The sequence below is a fragment of the Stegostoma tigrinum genome, chromosome 11 (genome assembly GCF_030684315.1).
Source record: "Stegostoma tigrinum isolate sSteTig4 chromosome 11, sSteTig4.hap1, whole genome shotgun sequence".
In the NCBI taxonomy this organism is placed as follows: Eukaryota; Metazoa; Chordata; class Chondrichthyes; order Orectolobiformes; family Stegostomatidae; genus Stegostoma; species Stegostoma tigrinum.
Genome location: NC_081364.1, coordinates 25,008,869 through 25,030,822, shown reverse-complemented (window position 1 = coordinate 25,030,822; position 21,954 = coordinate 25,008,869). Strand labels below are relative to the sequence as shown.

The 21,954-nt window shown below is 42.2% G+C and overlaps 1 protein-coding gene across 3 annotated transcripts; it reads left to right on the top strand.

The window, feature by feature from the left end:
- Nucleotides 1–2,309: 2,309 nt before the first annotated feature.
- LOC125460298 (MKRN2 opposite strand protein-like) lies at nucleotides 2,310–17,522 on the top strand. 3 transcript variants are annotated; one of them, XM_048547619.1, is made up of 5 exons: nucleotides 2,310–2,686; nucleotides 2,911–3,361; nucleotides 11,870–11,919; nucleotides 12,696–12,858; nucleotides 15,530–17,522. In XM_048547619.1, the coding sequence occupies exons 2-5, from the start codon at nucleotides 3,159–3,161 to the stop codon at nucleotides 15,759–15,761; spliced, it is 648 nt and encodes a 215-aa protein (XP_048403576.1). In that variant the 5' UTR covers nucleotides 2,310–2,686; nucleotides 2,911–3,158; the 3' UTR covers nucleotides 15,762–17,522. The 3 variants fall into 3 exon arrangements, with proteins under 3 accessions (XP_048403576.1, XP_048403575.1, XP_059505821.1); XM_048547618.1 differs by having other exon boundaries at nucleotides 2,310–3,361; XM_059649838.1 differs by lacking the exons at nucleotides 2,310–2,686; nucleotides 2,911–3,361 and adding an exon at nucleotides 5,740–5,807.
- Nucleotides 17,523–21,954: the final 4,432 nt, after the last annotated feature.

The window sequence follows — 21,954 nt, the reverse complement described above, 5'->3', positions numbered from 1 at the left end:
TATAAGTACTGTGGCTACAAAAAAGTTGAGAGGCTGGGAATTCTATGATAAGTAATTCACTTGCTGGTTCCCCAAAGTATATCAATTGCTATAAGGCACAGGTCAGATTGTAAAGAAAAACTGTTCATTTTCTTGGATGAGTGCAGCTCCAACATTTCTTGAAAGCTCAATACCATTCAGGACAAAACTGCCAATTTGATTGGAATCACATCCATCAACTTAAATATCACTCCTCCTTCCAATGACGTACGGTATCAGCAGTGTGTACCTTCTCCAAGGCTCAATATAACAACTAAATCAAGGCTCCTTTAACAGCACCTTCCAAATCCATGACCTCTACTGAAGGAAGACGTGGGCAGCAGATAAATGGGAACACCATCTCCTGAAAGTTCCTCTCCAAGCGAAATTCCATCCTAACTCAGAAAAAGATTGCCACTGTTGTTGGGTCAAATTCCTGGAACTCACCAACAACAGTTGGTGTCCCTACACCACAAAATACTTCAAAAGTTTGAGAAAGTAGATCTAAAAAATAACTAGGGTAGGGCAATGAACATTGCTCTAATCAGCAATGCTTAAATATGTGAAAGAATCACTAAAGAAAATATAATTTAGATACCCAGAATATACTGCATGTGGATGCTATTGCTTAAGTTGTCACATGTATTGTGAAATCCTGTGAGATGTTAAAAGTGTGTGAAATTTGGAGATTCAGGAGGATTTTGAATTCTTTCCACCAAATTAAGGCTTCTTTATTAAGGGTGTTCTTATGGTATATTATTCTGGTTTTATAGTTCAGTGTTACTGATCATCTGTAAACACTACAAAGCTAATTTTATGAGATGTGTAGCTTTTAGGCCCTAACCATCCAAATTCCTGTGAAGGCAAACTGTGCATAGGTTTTTGTTCATAGGTTAGTAAGGATTAGTTAGTCAGTTTATCAATTTTGGTATACCAGAATAAAGAGTTACTATACTGTTTACAGATCAGTCAAAATATTTAGCCTGAACCATGATGTATCATTGTATTTGATTAATATTTGCAGTTGTAAACACATATATTGTCAGCAATGCCAAATGAAAAACTACTGTTCAAAGGAAGATAGATTGAGAAACCCTGAGATAGTAAGAACTGCAGATGCTGGAGTTAGAGATAACAGTGTGGAGTTGGAGGAACACAGCAGGCCAGGCAGCATCAAAGGAGCAGGATTTTCTGAAGAAAGCTCCTGACCTGAAACATCAACTTACTGCTCCTCTAATGCTGCCTGTCCTGCTGTGTTCTTCCAGCTCCACACTGTGTTACCTAGATTGCGAAACAATTTTTGTTTTGCTTTTTTATTATTCTTGTCAGTAGTATAGACTTCATAGTGGCAACATCACAAGTTTTCTGTTTACTGCAGCTTCAATTAATGTTCTTTACAGAAGTTATATTAAACTTTTACTGCTGTGTTGAGTTGATGGGGTGCGAGTAATATTCTACAATTTGTTGATATCGACAGGAGGTTCTGTAACATGTTCCAATTCTTATCTTTTCAATTTATTGTGAAACCAAACATTTATACAAGCTGTTACTCACTCCATGAAATAACTGTATTTGAATCACAAATGATCCAGGGAATATCCCTATTCCAAGTAAATACTTAAAATGGTTGCCACAAACATGAGTGGGCATAATAGTGAAAATGGTACAGCATGCAGTCTGTTCCACATGAGAACAATTTTAAGACCATCATGAATTCTCAATTTCACTTATTAAATGCCCTTTGCACCCTCACCCAGGTGTTCACATAAAATAAGGAACAGAATTTTATAATTCAGACATTGCTTAGCTAGATTAGAATGTAGGTCACTATGTACACTAGTGATGTGGTGAACAAGTTGCTTTTCTTCCTAATAATGTTGGATATTCTACATTATTAGACGGATACCCTTAGACCAAGGCACTTAGTAAAAACCCTCTCTACTGAAATACCATTACTGACTTAAAGGCGACAGAAAAATACAATTTAACACAGAAGAGAATACATCGGAAAGAGATGCTTCCTCCCTCTGTGCAGTCTTCCCTCTGCTTTGCACTGGACTGTTAACTTGGCAGATGGGGGGCTCATGTCCGGGGAGCAAGGTCTGCTCCCACTTTTTGGCTCAAGGCGTCTTGAAACATTACCAGTCAGTCACGCTGACACTTGGTGACGCTTGGGGTGTCTTTGTAATCAATAACAACATTCTGGCTTTAGTCTGAAATGAGTAAATGTTTGGAAGTAATCACAGCACTTCGGTTAATATTCACTCCAGAACTTTATATCGGTTGTCTTTTCCCGGACAAATTTCTAGAAATAATTTAAGGATTTCCTTATAAAATCCCTAACAGAAAAAACGATGTGATTGGTCAGTGATACGATGGCCTGTCGTGTGTATCGCACAGGGTTGTTTTGCCGTTGGATCAAAAAGGTTCCATAATGCGGAAATATGTGCTGAATTTATGGTGGATAATTTACTCAACTCACTTCAGATAAGATCGTTCAACATAGACGGCAACTTTTAGCCTTCTGAGGCAGTATAAAGCCTGAGCGACAACACAGTGTGGAGTTGGAGGAACACAGCAGGACACGCAGCATCAGAAGAGCAGGAAAAGTTGACGTTTCGGGTCGAGACCCTTCTTCAGACGCAAACTGCCTCGGAAAGCCTCAGCAGTGAGTTTTGCGACTTTGTATCTTTTTCTGGGCGAAACATTCTCATTTCCGCCTAGAGTTGTCCCTGCCTCAACCTATTTCCCACTCGACAGGAGGCCCCAGTACATGAAGCAGTAAACTTTAACAGGGCATACAGGATGCAGCAGCTCCATTAACATCTAAAAACAAAAAGCAGCTTAATATTTCAGACACAATGTCTCAACCCTTTGCATGTACCTTTACAGATCCGCGCTGCCTTAAATAATGGGACCGGATGAATGAAGTTGGGCTCCGCCCTGCAACACCTTAGATTGGACCAGCAATCAAATCCCAACCCTAACTTGGACAGTTTTCTTTTATATCTAAATCTCACTGGCTCCGGCATCTGTTCATTACGTCGCTGCCGACTTCGGAAGTTGGTATTCAAAGTGTCGCCACCATTGTAAAGGAATTACCTATCTGGTTCAGAGACTAACTTCTTTGTAGCTAAGAAATGGACAATCGTGTGATCATGTTCCGTCACTGTGAGAAGGATATTTATTGCTTTAATATACCCGAGCAGTGCCCGATCTGTGGTCAGAGTCTCCTGGGACGAAGACTAGAAGATGCCCCGGTCAGTATTCCCAACCCCTTTGTAGACGGTCATCACGAAAAGTGCTCATTCCTGATCAAACCTACTAAAGGATCATTCTTGAGGTAAAGTCAAACGGAGATATTTAGCGGCGTTAGTTTACTGCATCGAACTTGACATACTAAATCTCTGGTGCACAAGAAAAACTGATTCAGGCTGAGAGCTTGAATCTGAAAAGAAGCAAGGCAAAATCTATTTGCATAAGTTAAAATAGTAGGCTACATTTTAGAGAACAGCCGCAAAGAATATTGATGTAACCTTCCGTATGACAGAGTAAGGATGGTGTACTGTCTAACATTAGCCAGATCAGATCTTTGCAGTGGTATAGAGTGAAGTTGTCAGCCAGTATCATGCGGAAATCCTTGCATCATTTTCACACCCACCTGATCAGGACCATTCAGGACTTTCAAAGAAATCTCAGACTTCAGGCCGAGCCGAAGAAGGGTCCCGATCCAAACGTCAGCTCTCCTGCTGCTCTGATGCTGCCTGACCTGCTGTGTTCCTCCAGCTCCTTCCTGTGTTGGAGAGAGATAATGGGAACTGCAGATGCTGGAGAATCCAAGATAACAAAAGTGTGGAGCTGGATGAACACAGCAGGCCAAGCAGCATCTCAGGAGCACAAAAGCTGACGTTTCGGGCCTAGACCCTTCATCAGTGTTGTCTCGGACTCCAGCACCTTGCCGTTCTTGCTACCTCCTGAATGCTCCTCGTCAGTTTCACATTGAAGGGGATTAAAAATGTACATGGATGGATTTAAAACAAACAGGTAGTTAAGATTCTAAATATGAGACACACTCAGGTCCACAAAGAGACCTTGCTTCTGCAACATTTCATGCGCTTGTCCTGGTTACCAAGCAAATAGGTGCTGCTGAACACACAAAATGTTAGCTGGATTGCCACACCGTACCCTTCTTCTATCACCCCCACAACTGTCTAGTTACCTCAAATATAGTTGTGATATACTGGCCCATGGTGCCTGGAGACAGAGATAGATAGGTTCATGAACAAAAACAAAGTTGCTGGAAAAGCTCAGCAGGTCTGGCAGCATGTGTGGAGGAGAAAACAGAGTTAACGTTTCGGGCCTGGTGACCCTTCCTCAGAATAGGAGGAGTTCTGAGGAAGGGTCACCGGATGCGAAACGCTAACCCTGTTTTCCCCTCCACAGATCTTGCCAGACCTGCTGAGCTTTTTCAGCAACTTTGTTTTTGTTCCTTATTCATAGCATCCGCAGTTCTTTAGGTTTTTATAGATAGATTCATGATTAGTAAGGGGATCAAGCGTTGTGAGGAGAAAGCAGGAGAACGGGGGTGAGAAACATATCAGCAATGATTGAATGACTGAGCAGACTCATTGGGCTGAATGGCCTAATTCTGCTCCTGTATCTTATGGTTGTTTCATAACCAGAGTCCCATTATCCAAGTGATTATGTCAAATGGTTTGTTGTCACCCAGTTAAGTATGCACGTGATTATCTGGATGTTTTGCTAATGAATGGGAGTTGTCCCCAGCTAGTCTCCTTCAAGGCAATTGTTCCTGCTGAGGCTTTGCTGATGGGTTTCCTCCATTTCAAAGGCTTTTGAAAGTGGAAGGTCCAGTGATGCAAATGGTTAGCTATCTTTGACTGCGATTGCAAATCCTTGGAATGTGGCCTCAGCCTTTCTAATATAAAATCAATTCATGGTCTCCTGCCAATAAATTCATAAAATTATTTATAGATTATGGTTTCACAACAAAATGCCAGAGCAAGTCCTACTTATCCTAATGCAATCACCAGATCCAAACTGAAAAGTGGCAGTTTTTCTGGATCTTGCAATTCCAATGTAAGTCAGAAACCTTAGTTCCAAGCTTTTCTTTAATTCACTCGTGGGACATATGCATCATTGGCTGGCCAGCATTTATTGCCTGTCTCGAGATGCCTTTGAGAAAGTGGTGGTGAGCAGACTGGTGTCAAGCTGTTGAGTTTTGTCGGAGCTGCACTCATCCAGGCAAGTGGGCAGTATTCTGTCATGCTCCTGACTTGTGCCTTGTACTTGGTGGGCAGGCTTTGGGGAGTCAGGAGGTGAGTTACTAGTTGCAGCATTCCCAGACTTCGACTGCTCTTGCAGCTGTTGTTTTTGCATGGCTAATCCAGTTCAGTTTCTGGTCAGTAGTAACTCCCAGGATGTTGATTGTGGGTATTCAATGTTTGCAATGATTATGAAATGATGATGTTTAGATTGTCTCTTCTTGGAGGGGTCATTGCCTAGCATAAATGTTACTTGCCACCTATCATCTCAAACCTGGATATTGTCCAGGTCCAGCTGCTTTTATAAATGTACTTCTTTAGAATCTGAGGAGTGTCTAATGGTGCTGAACATTGTGCAGTTATCAGCAAACATCCCCACTTTTGACCTTATGGTGGAGGGAAGGTCATTGATGAAGCAGTTGGAGATGACTGAGGAACTCCTGCAGTGATGTCCTGAAACTGAGATGACTGACCTGCAACAACCACAACTATCATGCTATGTGTCAGGTATGACTTCACCTGTCAGAGAGTTTTCCTCCTGACTTTCACTGATTCCAGTTTTGCTGAGGCTCCTTGGTGCCACTCCCAGTCAAATGCAGCCTTGATTCCATAAGACCATAAGACCAGAAGACATAAGAGTGGAGGTAAGGCCATTTGGCCCATCAAGTCCGCTCCGCCATTTAATCATGGATAATGGGCATTTCAACTCCACTTCCCTGCACTCTCCCTGTAGCCCTTGATTCCTTGCGAAATCAAGAATTTATCAATCTCTGCCTTGAAGATAATTAACATCCTGGCCTCCACTGTGCTCCGTAGCAATGAATTCCACAGGCCCAGCACTCTCTGGCTGAAGAAATGTCTCCTCATTTCCGTTCTAAATTGGCCCCCTCTAATTCTAAGGCTGTGCCCACGGGTCCTAGTCTCCCCGCCTAACGGAAACAACTTCCCAGCATCCACCCTTTCTAAGCCATGTATTATCTTGTAAGTTTCTATTAGATCTCCCCTCAACCTTCTAAACTCCAATGAGTACAATCCCAGGATCCTCAGCCGTTCATCATATGTCAAGGGCATCACTGTCACCTCAATTCTGGCATTCCATTTGGTTTGATTTTGTTCTGTGCAAAGACTGTACAGAACTGATTTAGAACCTTTGTATTTACTTCTGGATTTTTTTAATGAATGAAGTATATTTCTCAAATAAGAAAAAATGCAGCTGTCTTGTCCATGTTTGAACCAAGGCTGTAAAATGATGTCAGGAGCTGAGTGGCCCTGGTGGAACCCAAACTGGGTGTCACTGAGCAGTTTATTGCTGAGCAGATGCTGCTTGATAGCACTGTTGATGATACCTTCCATCACTTTACCGATGATTGAGGGTAGACTGATGGGGTGGTAATTGGCCGAGTTGGATTTGTCCTGCTTTTTGTGTATGGGCTATTTTCCACATTGGTATTACACTTGAGGAACATAGAACATAGAACATAGAACAGTACAGCACAGAACAGGCCCTTCAGCCCACGATGTTGTGCCGACCATTGATCCTCATGAATGCACCCTCAAATTTCTGTGACCATATGCATGTCCAGCAGTCTCTTAAATGTCCCCAATGACCTTGCTTCCACAACTGCTGCTGGCAACGCATTCCTTGCTGTCACAACTCTCTGTGTAAAGAACCCGCCTCTGACATCCCCTCCGTACTTTCCTCCAACCAGCTTGAAACTATGACCCCTCGTGCTAGCCATTTCTGCCCTGGGAAATAGTCTCTGGCTATCAACTCTATCTAAGCCTCTCATTATCTTGTATACCTCAATTAGGTCCCCTCTCCTCCTCCTTTTCTCCAATGAAAAAAGTCCGAGCTCAGTCAACCTCTCTTCATAAGATAAGCCCTCCAGTCCAGGCAGCATCCTGGTAAACCTCCTCTGAACCGTCTCCAAAGCATCCACATCTTTCCTATAATAGGGCGACCAGAACTGGACGCAGTATTCCAAGTGAGGTCTAACCAAAGTTTTATAGAGCTGCAACAAGATCTCACGACTCTTAAACTCAATCCCCCTGTTAATGAAAGCCAAAACACCACATGCTTTCTTAACACTCCTGTCCACTTGGGTGGCCATTTTAAGGGATCTAAGTATCTGCACACCAAGATCCCTCTGTTCCTCCACACTGCCAAGAATCCTATCCTTAATCCTGTACTCAGCTTTCAAATTCGACCTTCCAAAATGCATCACCTCGCAGTTATCCAGGTTGAACTCCATCTGCCACCTCTCAGCCCATCTCTACATCCTGTAAATGTTCCGCTGCAGCCTACAACAGCCCTCTATACTGTCAACGACACCTCCAACCTTCGCGTTGTCTTCAGATTTGCTGACCCATCCTTCAATCCCCTCATCCAAGTCATTAATAAAAATTACAAACAGTGGAGGCCCAAGGACAGAGCCCTGTGGGACACCACTCGCCACTGACTTCCAGGCAGAATATTTTCTTCTACTACCACTCGCTGTCTTCTGTTGGCCAGCCAATTCTGTATCCAGACAGCTAAGTTCCCCTGTATTCCATTCCTCCTGAACTTCTGAATGAGCCTACCATGGGGAACCTTACCAAATGCCTTGCTGAAGTCCATATACACCACATCCACAGCTCGACCCTCATCAACAAACGTTTCTAGTCACATCCTCAAAGAACTCGATAAGGTTTGTGAGGCATGACCTGCCCCTCACAAAGCCGTGTTGACTGCATTTAATCAAGCCATGCTGTTCCAGATGATCATAAATCCTATCCCTCAGAATCCTTTCTAACACGTTGCAGACGACAGATGTGAGACTTACTGGTCTGTAATTGCCGGGGATTTCCCTATTTCCTTTCTTGAAGAAAGGAATTACATTTGCCTCTCTCCAGTCCTCAGGTACGACTCCAGTGGAGTGCAAGGATGCAAAGATCTTCGCGAGTGGCGAAGCAATTGCATTTCTCGTTTCCCAAAGCAGCCGAGGACAAATCTGGTCCGGGCCTGGTGACTTGTCAATCTTAATGTTTAACAAAATTTTCAGCACATCAGCTTCCTCTATCTCTATCCATTCCAGCATGCACACCTGCTCTTCAAAAGTTTCATTCACTACAAAGTTCATTTCTTTCTTAAAGACAGAAGCAAAAAACTCATTTAGGGCTTCTTCTACGTCCTCAGACTCCACACACAAGTTCCCTATGCCATTTCTGATCGGCCCTACTCTTTCTTTGACCATTCTCTTATTCCTCACATAAGTGTAAAATGCCTTTGTGTTCTCCCTAATCCGTTCTGCCAAGCCTTTCTCGTGCCCCCTCCTGGCTCTCCTCAGACCATTTTTGAGCTCTTTCCTCGCCTACCTGTAATCCTCTAGAGCTGAGCTTGACCCTAGCTTCCTCCACCTTATGTAAGCTACCTTCTTCCTTTTGACGAGAAGTTCCACCGCTCTCATCATCCAAGGTTCCTTTATCTTACCCCATCTTGCCTGTCTCAGAGGGACATAGTTACTCATCACGCGCAACAACTGTTCCTTAAACAGTCTCCACATGTCTATAGTGCCTTTACCATAGAACAATTGCTCCCAGTCCATGCTTCCTAACTCATGTCTAATCGCATCATAGTTTTCTCTTCCCCAATTAAATATCCTCCCATTTTGCCTAATCCTCTCCTTCTCCATAGCTATGTAGAATGTGAGGCAGTTATGGTCACTATCACCAAAATGCTGTCCCACCACAAGATCTGATACCTGCCCCGGCTCGTTTCCGAGCACCAAGTCCAGAATGGCCTCTCCCCTCGTCGGCCTGTCAACGTACTGCGTTAGGAAACCCTCCTGAACACACCTTACAAAAACAGCTCCATTCAAATCTTCTGCTCGAAGGAGGTTCCAATCAATATTGGGAAAGTTAAAGTCACCCATTACAACAACCCTACTGCGTCCACACTTTTCCAAAATCTGTCGACCTATGCTTTCTTCAATCTCCCTGCTGCTATTGGGGGGCCTGTAGTAAACCCCTAACGAGGTGACTACTCCCTTGCTGTTCCTAATTTCCACCCATACTGACTCAGTAGGCAGATCTTCCTCGACAATGGAAGCTTCTGTAGCTGTGATACCCTCTCTGATTAGTAGTGCTACACCCCCTCCTCTTTTTCCCCTCTCCCTATTCTTTTTAAATGTTCTAAACCCTGGAACATCCAGCAACCATTCCTGCCCATGAGAAACCCATGTCTCTGTTATGGCCACAACATCATAGCACCAGGTACTGATCCATGCTCTAAGTTCATCACTTTTATTCCTGATACTCCTTGCGTTAAAGCAAACACACTTTAACCGATCCCTTGGTTCCTTCCCAGGAAAATCCTTCCCACTAGCTGGTCTACCTCTTGCTGCTGCCTCACCTGCATCAACGCTCACCTCTGGTATACAGCCCAGGTTCCCACCCCCCTGCCATACTAGTTTAAACCCTCTCAAACTACTCGAGCAAACCTTCCACCCAGAACTTTGGTCCCCTTCCAGTTAAGATGCAACCCGTCCTTCTTGTACAGGTCCCACCTTCCCCAGAAGGCATCCCAATTGCCTACATATCTGAAGGCCTCCCTCCTACACCAGCTGCACAGCCACTTGTTAAGCTGCGCCCGCTCCCTGTTCCTCACCTCGCTATCTCGTGGCACCGGTAGTAAACTAGAGAACACTACTCTGTTCGTCCTGCTTTGCAGCTTCCATCCTAACTCCCTGAAATCACTTTTTAGATCCTCAATCCTTTTTCTGGCTATATCATTAGTGCCAATATCTAACACGATTTCTGGCTGTTCGCCCTCCCCTTTTAGAACCTTATACACCCGATCGGAGACGTCCCGGACCCTGGCACCAGGGAGGCAACATACCTTCCGGGAATCCTGATCCTGACCACAAAATCTCCTGTCGATTCCCCTAACTATCGAGTCCCCTACCACGAGTACTTTTCTATTCTGCCCCCTTCCCTTCTTTGCCACAGTGTCAGGCTCAGTGCCAGAGAACTGACTACTATGGCTTTCCTCTTGTAGGTCATCACCCCCAGCAGTATCCAAAACAGTATACTTATTGCTGAGGGGAATGACCACAGGGGATCTCTGCACTCTCTGTCTGTCCCCTTTCCTCCCCCTAACTGTAACCCATCTATCCTTGTCCTGAGCCTTAGGAGTGACCAACTCCCGGTAACTCCTCTCAATTACCCCCTCTGCCTCCCGAATGATCCGTAGTTCATCCAGCTCCAGCTCCATTTCCCTAACACGGTTTTCAAGGAGCTGGAGTTGGGTGCACTTCCTGCAGATGTAGCCAGTGGAGATGTGTGCCATGTCTCCCACCTGCCACATTCTGCAGGAGGAGCAGAAGGGGGTGCAGAAACTATTTATGAGAATGTCTGCAGTCCCATTTTTCAAGAACTAGTTCCATGGATAGATTGGAAAAGCTGGAGTAGTTCTCCATAAAGAGAAGCCTGAGAGGAGATTTGATCGAAATGTTCAAAGCCATGAACAGTTGGACAGACTTAACGGGGAGAAACAATTCCCATAAGTAGAAGCGTTGAGAACCAGAGGATACTGATTTTTAAGGCAAATGAAAAAGAGCCAAATGACATGAAGAAGATATTTTCAGACAATGTGTGGTTAGGATTTCGGCTACAATATTTGACGCAAATTCACTTGTAGCTTTCAAAAGTGAATTGGTTAATTATTGGAAGAAAAAACAACATCAGGGCTAGCGCAAGAAGGATGGGAGAGAAGCTAAATTGTATCTACAGAGAGTTTAGCACATAGACAACAGGCTGAACGGCCTCCCTCTGTGCTATAACCATTCTATGATTCTTTCTTTTGTATGCTTCCTGTTTTTTTTTGTTAACATTCAGTTTATGTGTAAGAAATTTGGGGCAGTATAGTAGCTCAGCAGTTAGCACTGCTGTCTCACAGCACCAGGGACCCAGCTTCAATTCCCGCCCCAGGTGACTGTCTGTCTGTGTGGAGTTTACACATCAGAGACAGCAAAAACTGCCAATGCTGGAGTCAGAGATAACAGTGTGGAGCAGGAGGAACACTGCAGGTCAGGCAGCATTAGAGGAGCAGGAGAGTTGGCATATCGGGTCTAGATCCTTCATTAGGACTGTGGAGGGGGAAGGGTGCTGGGTAGTAAATAGAGGGAAGAGGAGTGGAGCTCGGGAGGGTGATAGGTGGATGCAGGAAGGAGTCGTGGGGGATTGGTCTGTGGGAAGGATGGGGCAGTAGGTGGGGAATAAGATGGACAGGTAGTGTCAGATCAAGGAGTCGGAGATGATAGGGAGGGTTGGACACGGGATGAGGCACATTCTCCCCGGGTCTGTGTGGATTGTCTCTGGGCGCTTTGGTTTCTTCCCACAGTCTGAAGATGTGTGGTTTAGGTGGGTTGGCCATGCGAAATGCAGGGTTACAGGGATAGGGTGGGTCTGAACAGGATGCCCTTCAGAGGACTCAATGGGCCAAGTGGCCTGATTTTCACACTGTAGGGATTCTGTAATTGTAGTGTTCAGAAGGACCGTAGTTTAACATTATTTATATTTTTGTTTTTCAGAGAGTATGATGGGAGATCTGATCTTCATGTTGGAATTTCAAATACCAGTGGTAAGCTTTAAAATTAAATCACAATTCTTTTTTAAAAAGAAATAATTTAAGCGCAAGATGACATATTCGAAACATGTTAAGAAAATATAATGAACAATAAGAGCTTATGAATAGTTAGGACACAGCTTATTTTGTATTTTCTGATTTTAAGTTTATTTCTTATTTGTGGGATTATTGGGAATTTGGTATGAAACCTAGAATTTTAACATTAATAACTGCACCAATTGCTACCTCTAATTTCCACCTATTCATTCTTCTCAAGGCAGGGAACACTATTTATGCATTGCTCCTGTTCTCTTCGTGACCAGTTGATGTGCTTGTCCAAGTAAAATCACCATAGTCCTACTGGCCTGTATGGCTACTCCCTCATTAGAGGGGGAGAGAGAGAGAGAGAGACCGAGAGAGAGACAGACAGACAGAGAGAGAGAGAGAGAGAGAGAGAGAGAGAGAACTAGTCGTGGTTTAATCTGAGGATCACCTTGCCTCAGGTGAGGCGAGAGGTTGACAAAGAGAATCCTTCATCATAATGTCAGTCAATGTGGGAATTGAACTTATGCTGTTGGCATCACACACAATTGCAAAGCAGCCAACTGAGATAACCAAACCCCATTGTGCTTGTACATTGCAGAAAAGGAGCCTTTTACCTTGAACAAACAACTGAAGAGCAGGAAAATGACATTAGTCTTTTAGGAAAAGTCTATGATATTTCATTTAATTAATATTTATGTGTGCTACATGTAGTCGCTGTTTTCACACTATATCTCTTGTCTTCGTAGGAATTGTGTACAATTACATTGAAACTGGTGTCCAGAGAGATGTTTGTGGCTGGGAAGAATGTGTTTGTGTTCCCCTAGTACAACCAGACATGTATAGTTTAATTAACCAGTGGCATGTTTACTTGGAGCAGTTTTCCACAGCAGATTTATGGCTACCAAACAGGTATGAATTGTAACACAGGGTCATTTGGCCTGTCAAGTTCATGTTAATAATTTTGCCACATGAAACATTGATTTAATTCAAATTCTTTGGTTCATTCAGCACAGTTTTGATATAATATTTGTAACACTTATCTAACTTAATTTTAAAATAACTTATGGCTTCCATTTCGGCAATTTTTGTGGCAGATAGTTGCATACCTATCTATCTTCTGTGACTATAGTAGATTTAATACAAATGATAGTGTTGCATTATGGCATTGCTCCTGCTCTCTTCGTGACCAGGTGATGTGCTTGTCCAAGTAAAATCACCATTGTCCTACTGGCCCGTATGGCTACTCCCTCGTTACAGATCACAGCGGCTAACCCTCGCTGCATAATTGATCTATATTAATCACATTACATGGACCACTGAACTGAAGCTATTACATGTGAATGTTCCAATTGCAGCCATGAATTTCTGTAGCAGCATTAGAATGTATACTTTGAGACTTTTTAAAAAAATTAGTGAAGTTGTATGCCTTGGTAAAATTGTAAGGTATCACACTTTTATACATTTCTCTTTAGGTGCTGCAGTTGAGATGCTCCACTTCCACTCCCATTTTATATCACTGGTTAATTGCACTAATAGATATCATGCTGAAACATGATGAGCTGAGCAGAGCAGGTTTAACTTTGTTTAATTGTCTGTAATGTACCCTTCTGGGGAGGTGATGGCTTATTGTAGATGACCTAGTAGTCCAGAGACCCTGGGGCCAAAATCCCACCACAGCAGATGGTGCAATTTGAATGGAAAAATAATCTCGAATCAAAAGTCCAATGCTGACTAAGGAACCATTGTCAATTGTTCCAAAACCCGTCTCATTCACAAAGACAAATCTGCCATCCTTACCTGGTCTGGTGTGTATGTGACTTCGGACGTACAGCAATGCTTATCTGCCCTGTGACATGACCTAGCAAGCCAGCTGGTTGAATCAAACTGCTCAAAATCCTCAAAAGGACTGGAACCAGACCAACCATCTGGCACTGGAAACAACAGTCACAAACTCAGCCCTGTTGACCCTGCAAAGACCCCCTTCCTTACATTGGGGGTCTATGGCTGACGGTAAGGGAGCCAACAAAAGTGAAAAAATATACTCGAGGTCATCCTCACCAATCTGCCTGTCTCAGATGTTTCTTTCCATGACAATGTCGGTAAGTGACCACTGCACAGTCCTTGTGGAGACAATGTCCCACCTTTACATTGAGAATATGTCGTGTCCCATGGCACTATCACTGTTCTAAATGGGGCAGATTTTCAAACAGATTTAGCAACACAAGACTGGAAATCCATGAGGCATTGTGGCCTACAGCAGTAACAGAATTGTGCTCCAATACAACCTGTAGCCTCCTTAACTAGCATTTATCCATTCTATCATTAACATTTTAGCCAGAGGAGTAATCCTGGTTCAATGAAGAGTGCAGGAGGGCATGCCAAAAGCAGTACCATGCAGACACAATAGAAGAAAATTGTAAGATCACTTAAGTACCAAACAGCATAACCAGCAAGTGATAGACAGGCTAAGCTATTCTACAAGAAACGGATCAGATCTAAACTCTGCAGTCTTGCCACATCCAGTCACAAATGGTGATGAACAACTAAATAACATAACTGAGGTGGAGACTCTGTAAATATCTCTGTATCAGTGATGGGAGAACCAGCGCAAGAAAAGGCTGAAGCATTTGTAATAATCTTCAGCGAGTGACGTTGAGTGGAGGTCCCATCTCAGCCTCCTCCAGAGGCTCCCATTGTCACAAAAACCAGTCATCAGCAAATTTGATTCACACCATGTGATATCAAGAAACGGTTGGGCATAGAATATGGCAAAAGTTTTGGGTTCTGACAATATTCTGACAATCTGCTAGTCTTTTACTGGCATGTGAGCATAATCAGATTTTGGATGAAGTCAATCTTGGCTCAGTTGTGAAGGGTGGTCCATTGTAATCATTGTAAAGAGCCATTTGGAGATATTGGCATCCCTGAAACTCACTTGGCTGGAGGCAACAACTTTATGAGAATATATTGAGGTGGAGAAAATGCTGAACAGTATTCCAGAGCATTATACCTATAGAATTCTCATTTATATTACACAGCTGATCAAAGACAAGTATCTGTAATCGGTGTTTGCTTTGCAAGTAGTGAAGTCAAGTTATTACTGCACAGTAACACAATAATGCACATATTGGAGCAAATTCCAGTCCTTTTTAAGCGAAATAACACAGGATGGAGTTGGAGATCCCAACCCAATACGTAAACTTTCCTGCTCCTCTGGTGTGCCTGTGTTCCTCCAGCTCCACACTGTGCTACCTCTGACTCCAGCATCGGTAGTTCTTATTATTAAGGGAAGTTCCTTTTTATGTTTTCATATTTCTCCATATATGTTGTGTATACATAATTCAGCCCCTTCTATTGCAAATCTGTTGAAGAAAATACAGATTATCATCCAACTCTATGTAACCATTATTAACCTACAAGTCTGACATGACACAGTGCAGTAGTATTCAACATTTCCATTCACAGGTCCTAACTTCTTACCTATTCTATGTGTATCAGCAGTTCAAAGCTACTGTTCAATAACCATGTCAATCACAGGAATCAATTTTCTAGACATGATTGTTATTCTGCACAATTACAGGTACAATGAATATGAGCACAACTGCTATTCTTATGCATTGACCTTCATCAACCGTGTGTTGGCAGCACAAAGTAAACGACAGTTGAGTAGGACTGAATTTACCGAGAGGTTTGTGGTTCCTCGGACTAAAAGAGCCTCCAGATATATCACACTTCATCGAGAGTTAAGCCGAAGTTACTATTATATCGCAGATGGCTTACAATCTGAAGAAATCAGCACCAGCTATTTTTAAAGAAAAGCTACACTTAATTATATAAGAAGAAACGTATTTGGAAAAAGATGATTAAAACGACCATCATATTAATAGCACTACATTTCATAATGTTTTTAATTGATAACAAAATAACACTGTGGTCTGTGACTGTTAATTTAAAAGTTTCTAATATTTCATGTGTACCAGTTAATCAACGATTTAGATAATTGAAAATAATATTTAAAGTAATATAATAACTATGTGGCATTTATTGAAGTTTCCAATGTAATTAAAACTTAATAATCATGTTGATTTTATTTTACAAGGGTAATTTTCTGAATTGTTAACTGTCCACAATTTGGGATGTACTTAAGTTATTGATCTCTTGTTTCCTCAGCTATTTTCCCATCTGTAGTTGACACGACCCTCAACTATGTCCAACGCATCTCCTGCCTTTCTGCCCTCACCCGTTCCTTTCCCTCCCAGAACAATGATAAGGTTCCTCTTGTCCACACTTTCTGCCCCACAGTGTCTCCAAATTCAAAGGATTATCCTCTGCCATTTCTACCATCTCAGGAAGGATTCCATCGCCAAACACAATATCTCCCCACCCCCGCCAAATTTCAGCATTTCCCAGGGACTGTCCTTCTATGACAGCATGGTCCACTCCTCCATCATTCCTAACACTTCTTCATTCGCCCATGGTGCCTTTCCATGCAATCACAGAAGGTGCAACACTTGCTCCTCCTCATTCTCACAACCCCAAACACATCTTCCAAATGAAGTAACGTTTTAATTGTAGCTGCTCTCAATTTGGCCCCCCTACATTGGAGAGATGTAGACAGGACAACCACTTTGCAGTCCACCTCTGCTTTGTCATGTAGGAATGATCCTGATCTTCCAGTTGCATGCTATTTCAATAAACCACCATGCTCCTATGAAAACATTTTGCTCTGGACCAGGAACACTGTTGCACTGAAGCTTAACACAAACCGGAGGAAGAACACATCATTTTCTGTTAAGGCTCTTTACAACCTCTTGGACTCAATATTGAATTGTACAACTTTACAGCATGACTTTTGCATCCAAGATTTTTTTACATACTCCAATCTCTACTCTACCCCAAACATACACACTCACATACAAGTCTTGTCTTGTTAACTTTGCCCACAGCAGAGGGGACCCATTTTCTCTTCTTCATATCTTCATTTACACACATTTGTATCATCCCTTCACCATTCATTAGCAACCCCTTTGTCTTTGACTCTGAGCACCTTCCAACTCTGATCCACTTGCTCCTCTCTCCCCTCATTCCACAGCTGTTTCATTTTCCAATCCCTTCCAATTCTGAAGAAGAGCCATATCAGACTCAAAACTTAAACTGTTTCTGCATTGATGTTGCCAAATCTGCTAGCTTTCCCCAGCACTTTCTGTTTTTATTTCAGACCTTCAGCATCTGCAGTATTTTGCTTTTCTTTGAGGCAATTGTTCCTCCAGGTTGAGACTGTTGACTGAATTACAGTATCAACAAACAAGCACTAAATGGCGAAGAAAAATGTATGTAAGAGTTACCAGTCATAGTGGATGCTTCAACAATAAACTGCCAGTACCTCAAGAAATGAAATGGTAATTTAATTTGCAAATAATGTCAAATTTACATATCTCTAAATTGCTTCCTGTTCCATTTCGATTATTGAGAGCATAATTTTCTGCTTCACTGAGATTACATTAATTGCTTTCAGAGAGGAAAATATGTTCAGTTTGTCACTTATCTAGAGTATACAGTCAAGTGACAAAAACTGTAATAAAAGTGATTTAAGATTATGTTCTCTCTATTGTCATTGCTTTATAGCTTACCAAAATCTTTATCAATTGATAGTTATTTTAATTCCTTTGTGTGACTGCGTGTTGCTGGCAGACAAGCATTTGGTTCTCATTGCAAATTGATCCAATGGCAATCAACTTTTTCAACTGCTGGCATAAGTATATCCACAGTGCTGTTGGGAAGGAAGCTCTTGGATTTGACTCATTGGCATTGAAGTAACAGTGATGTAGTTCCAGGTTGGGATGGCGTGTGACTTGGAGGGGAGCTTACAGATGGTGGAGTAATGCACCTGCTGTTTTTATAATGACTGGACCAACTTGGCTGAGGGCTTGTCTAGCTCTGGAACACAAGTCTCTTGTGCTACTCTCAGGATGTTGTCAATACCCATTACTTTCGGTGTTTTCAGTAACTTCAGCTGTAACATAATGTCACAGAGTGAATTGAATTGATTGAGGACCGGCATCTGTGATATTGGAGACCTGAGAAAGTGGCTGAGATAGATAATTTATTTAAAACTTCTGGCTGAATATGCAGTAAATGCTTTTGCCTTGTCTTTGCATTGGTGTGCTGGGTACCTCCATCATTGAGGATGGGAAAATGGTTGGAGCCTCTTCCTTGACTTAGTTGCACATTGTCCACTGCCATTCAGAGCAGAATTGGTAGAACTGCAGAGCATAGGTTTTATCATTGCTTATTGGATTACTGAGTTACATTTATTCCGCCCTGCTTCCACTGTTTTTTTAAATATGTAGTTCAGTGTAGTAGCTTCATTAAGTTGGTTCCTCACTCTTAGGAATGCACGCTGCTGCTTTTCTCATGCTGTGCTGCGCTTCTCCTCAATTGAGGGTTAATCCCATTGTAGACTGAGGGATATGGCAAGCCTGGAGGGTTATAGGTTGTGGTTAAATGCAATTCTGCAATTGCTGATGACACATTACCCTATAGATGCTCTGTTTGGAGTTGTTCTATGTGTTCAATCAATCTCATTCAACATGGTGGCACGACTGCACCTGATAGATGGTATCCTCAATGTGAAGACAGGCTTTTGTTTCTATGCCGACTGTGCAGTGTCATTCTTACAGTTAAATATGTGACAAATTAATAACTTAGAATCATACAATCCCTATAGTGTGGAAGCAGGCCATTCAGCCCATCAATTCCAAACCAACTCTCTGAAGAGCATCTCCTCTGGATGCATCCCCTACCCTATCCCTGTAACCATGCAATCTCCACGGCCAATCCATCTAACCAGCACATCTTTGACTGTGGTTCTGCCTTCATCAAGTTCTCCATTTTGATACGTAATTAGTCCCATTACTCCTCTAAGAACCCTTTTGCTCCTAGCATGCTTAGAGAAGACACTTGAATTCACTTTTGTCTTCAATTAAATTATAACTGACATTTTTTAAGAACTGTTAAATCAAAGTATATGGCAGAAATGAATGAAATGATATTTTAAGAGTTTAGATCTCTTCATTGAACTCAATCACAGGGAAGGCTCAACAATATAGCAGCCTGTGGAAACTGTCCCCACCTTTGCAAGTTTAAACATTTGCCTTCTCCATTGCCTTAATTTGGTAATTGCATTGTGTAATTTTGACAAGATATAGCACCAATGCTTCTAGAACATCAGCATCCTAAGTGTGGCCTCCTTAGCTAAAACAGATAAGCGTACCAGTAGATTGGAAAAACAGAAAGAGGAAGAACATGAGAATGATGATAAGAGTAGGCTGGATCAACAATTATCTTATTGAATGAACGAGCAGCTTCAATTCCACTTTTCCATTTTCCTGTCTGTCCACCCTCTCCTCCACTCGAACATTTAACACAGGTTCGAATACAGTCACCCAGCTCCTTGCAGTTCTGGAGAAAGGAATCCCACGGTAATGACTCACCAGAGAGAGAAAAATCCCTCCTTAGGTCTTAAATGGGAAGAGAACTAATTCCATACTGTCCTTCCAAATAGAAACACCCACCCCATCACATTCCTTTTGTATCTTACATTCTTGATAAAGCATCTGTGATTCAAATAACGTGGACATTTATTCACATTACTTCATTATAATGGAATCAAAATCTTTATCTCTAGCTTTCATCACTTTGAGAAGCCACACAAAACATTGTCTGCAGCATATCAAAATGTTTTAACATTATCAGACTCTTACACAGAGAACCATTATGATGACATCAAATAGGTTTGTGGGCAGAAATGCTGAACACCTCAGGAAAGATCCACAATCTAAGTTTTCAACCCACGTCTCTACAACAGAATCGGCCGAGCCCTGAATAACATGGGTTACGGTAAGAAATGAAAAAAACTGAGCTGTTATGCCGTGCCACTCTCAACCTTGAGAGCAAAATGTTGCTTTTTCAAACAGATTCTCCGAACATTGAGATGAGATTCTTGCTGGTGAATGATGAGAGGCCTAATAACAAGGATTACAGTTTATTATCAACCTCATAATTACTTAATCTCTTCTCATTAATGTGCGGCCTCCCAATCTAGGGAATCGATGCTGAAAACACCTGACAGGAAAGTCAGACCGGGTGACTTGAGCTCACTGCTTCCTCCGAACCTCAATCTTGGATATCCAGCTCTAACAGCTAAGGGCACACTTCATGGGCACTGGCCACATAAACCCCTCCTTATCTCACCAAAATTGGCATTCGACAAGCATCAGACTCTCTGCACTATTGCAGCACATCCTCAATCCACTGACAGTATGAAAACCAAAAGAACTGCAGATGCTGTAAACCAGGGTCAAAAACAAGTTGCTGGAAATGCTCAGTAGGTCCGGCAACATCTGTGAAGAAAAATCAGAGTTAACGCCTCAGGTCTGGTGACGCTTCTTCAGAACAGACACAATGGTTTTGCACCTCAATGCTCCACTTTGGAGCACACTGATACCTCTCAATGTTTTTGCAGCAGTATCACACTTTGTGCTCAGGAACAGGCACCTGTATTAGGGATCAAAGCAAGCTGCTGCTCAGGGATCCTTCCTTTTCCCCTTAACTTCAAGCCTGTTTGGATGCACCCATCAACTCTGCTTTGTCTTGCCTTTCAGTGTTTTGTTACCCCAAATCAGAACTTACAGGCTCACTCCTTCCAGCTCGCTGGTGTCATTATATGCTTTGCCAGTCTCGAGGAAGAGGATGTCCCTTCTCTCACCAGTTTGTCCCACTGGGACATTCAAGTCCATGGCCACAAAGCAGTGCTTCAATTTCCCCTTCTCAGCCATGTGGTGTAGGCTAGCTCTGGATGACAGTACTTCACAATAACACGATAGATATTTAAAGACAGTGCCACCATCAGGGATCCCAAGATTTCCCAGCGGTGGTGAATACTTCCATCTACACAGTGGGTGGGAGAATCAGGCTAACATTGGACAAGACAGGCATCACAAGGCTGTGGTAGGTAGTTAAAAAGGCACTTTTGAGATGAAAACAGGACAGAAATTGCTAGGTCTCAGGGAGAGAAGTTCTCTACAAAACTCATTAAAGTGGCACTTTGCTGATTTTTGATAAGACTCCATCCATTATCAAGAATGTAAGTTGTACCTTGTTGCTAATATGCAATATACTATACATTGGACAACAGCCTCTTCTCATTAGACGAACCAGTTGGTTGCATCTAACCTACTAGATCAGCAGGGCCTGTGGATCACTACCAGGAAAAATGTCTGTGCAGCGAATGTCAACATGACAGTCTGTCACAGCACTAATTCAGAACTTTTGTGGAATCCAAATATAATGGCTTTGATCTGGCTGTGTCTAACAAGAGATTGTGTCAGAAATGGCATTATACGAAAAAGCATTCTGACAAGTGTGATGTTTCAACAGTTTTGGAGAGAATTAGAAGTTATGAACATATAGGTGGAAGTTAATCCCATAACATTTCCATAAAGTAATACAAATTAAGAAACAAAGGGACAAGGCTGTAATGTAAAATGGGACGCTGCAAGTTAGAGACATACAATAGAACCAAGTAGGGTGAGTCCTAAACGTGTTAACAGCAGAGGTGGGGAATAACATAGAACCATAAAATGATTAACAGCATAAGAGATCCCCACTGGGCCTACTGAGTCTATGCCAGCACCCTATGACGGCAATCAAACTAGTTCAACTCTGGTAACCTTTCCTCATCATCACGCTTCTTAAAAATAATCTTCAGGTGTTTATCCAATTCTGTTTGGAAAATAATTCACATGTTTGTCCACCCAACCGAAATAAACAAATGAGCTATATCTTTTAGCAATTTATTTTGAAGGCAATTCTTTCATTGAAATCTTCCAGAAATATAGATATAAATATGTAAAATGCTAAAGAACTCTCATCATGATTTAAAATATTATTTGAAATAAATATTTTCAACTGGATGTGATAATATTTTGTAAAATTATGGCTAAT

Bases quoted from the DNA above. Each gene is read 5' to 3' on its own strand.
- LOC125460298 (XM_048547619.1), top strand. From the start codon at position 3,159: ATGGACAATCGTGTGATCATGTTCCGTCACTGTGAGAAGGATATTTAT. The intron at 3,362-11,869 runs GTAAAGTCAAAC...TTTGTTTTTCAG, and splicing joins ACTAAAGGATCATTCTTGAG to AGAGTATGATGGGAGATCTG. The intron at 11,920-12,695 runs GTAAGCTTTAAA...TTGTCTTCGTAG, and splicing joins TGGAATTTCAAATACCAGTG to GAATTGTGTACAATTACATT.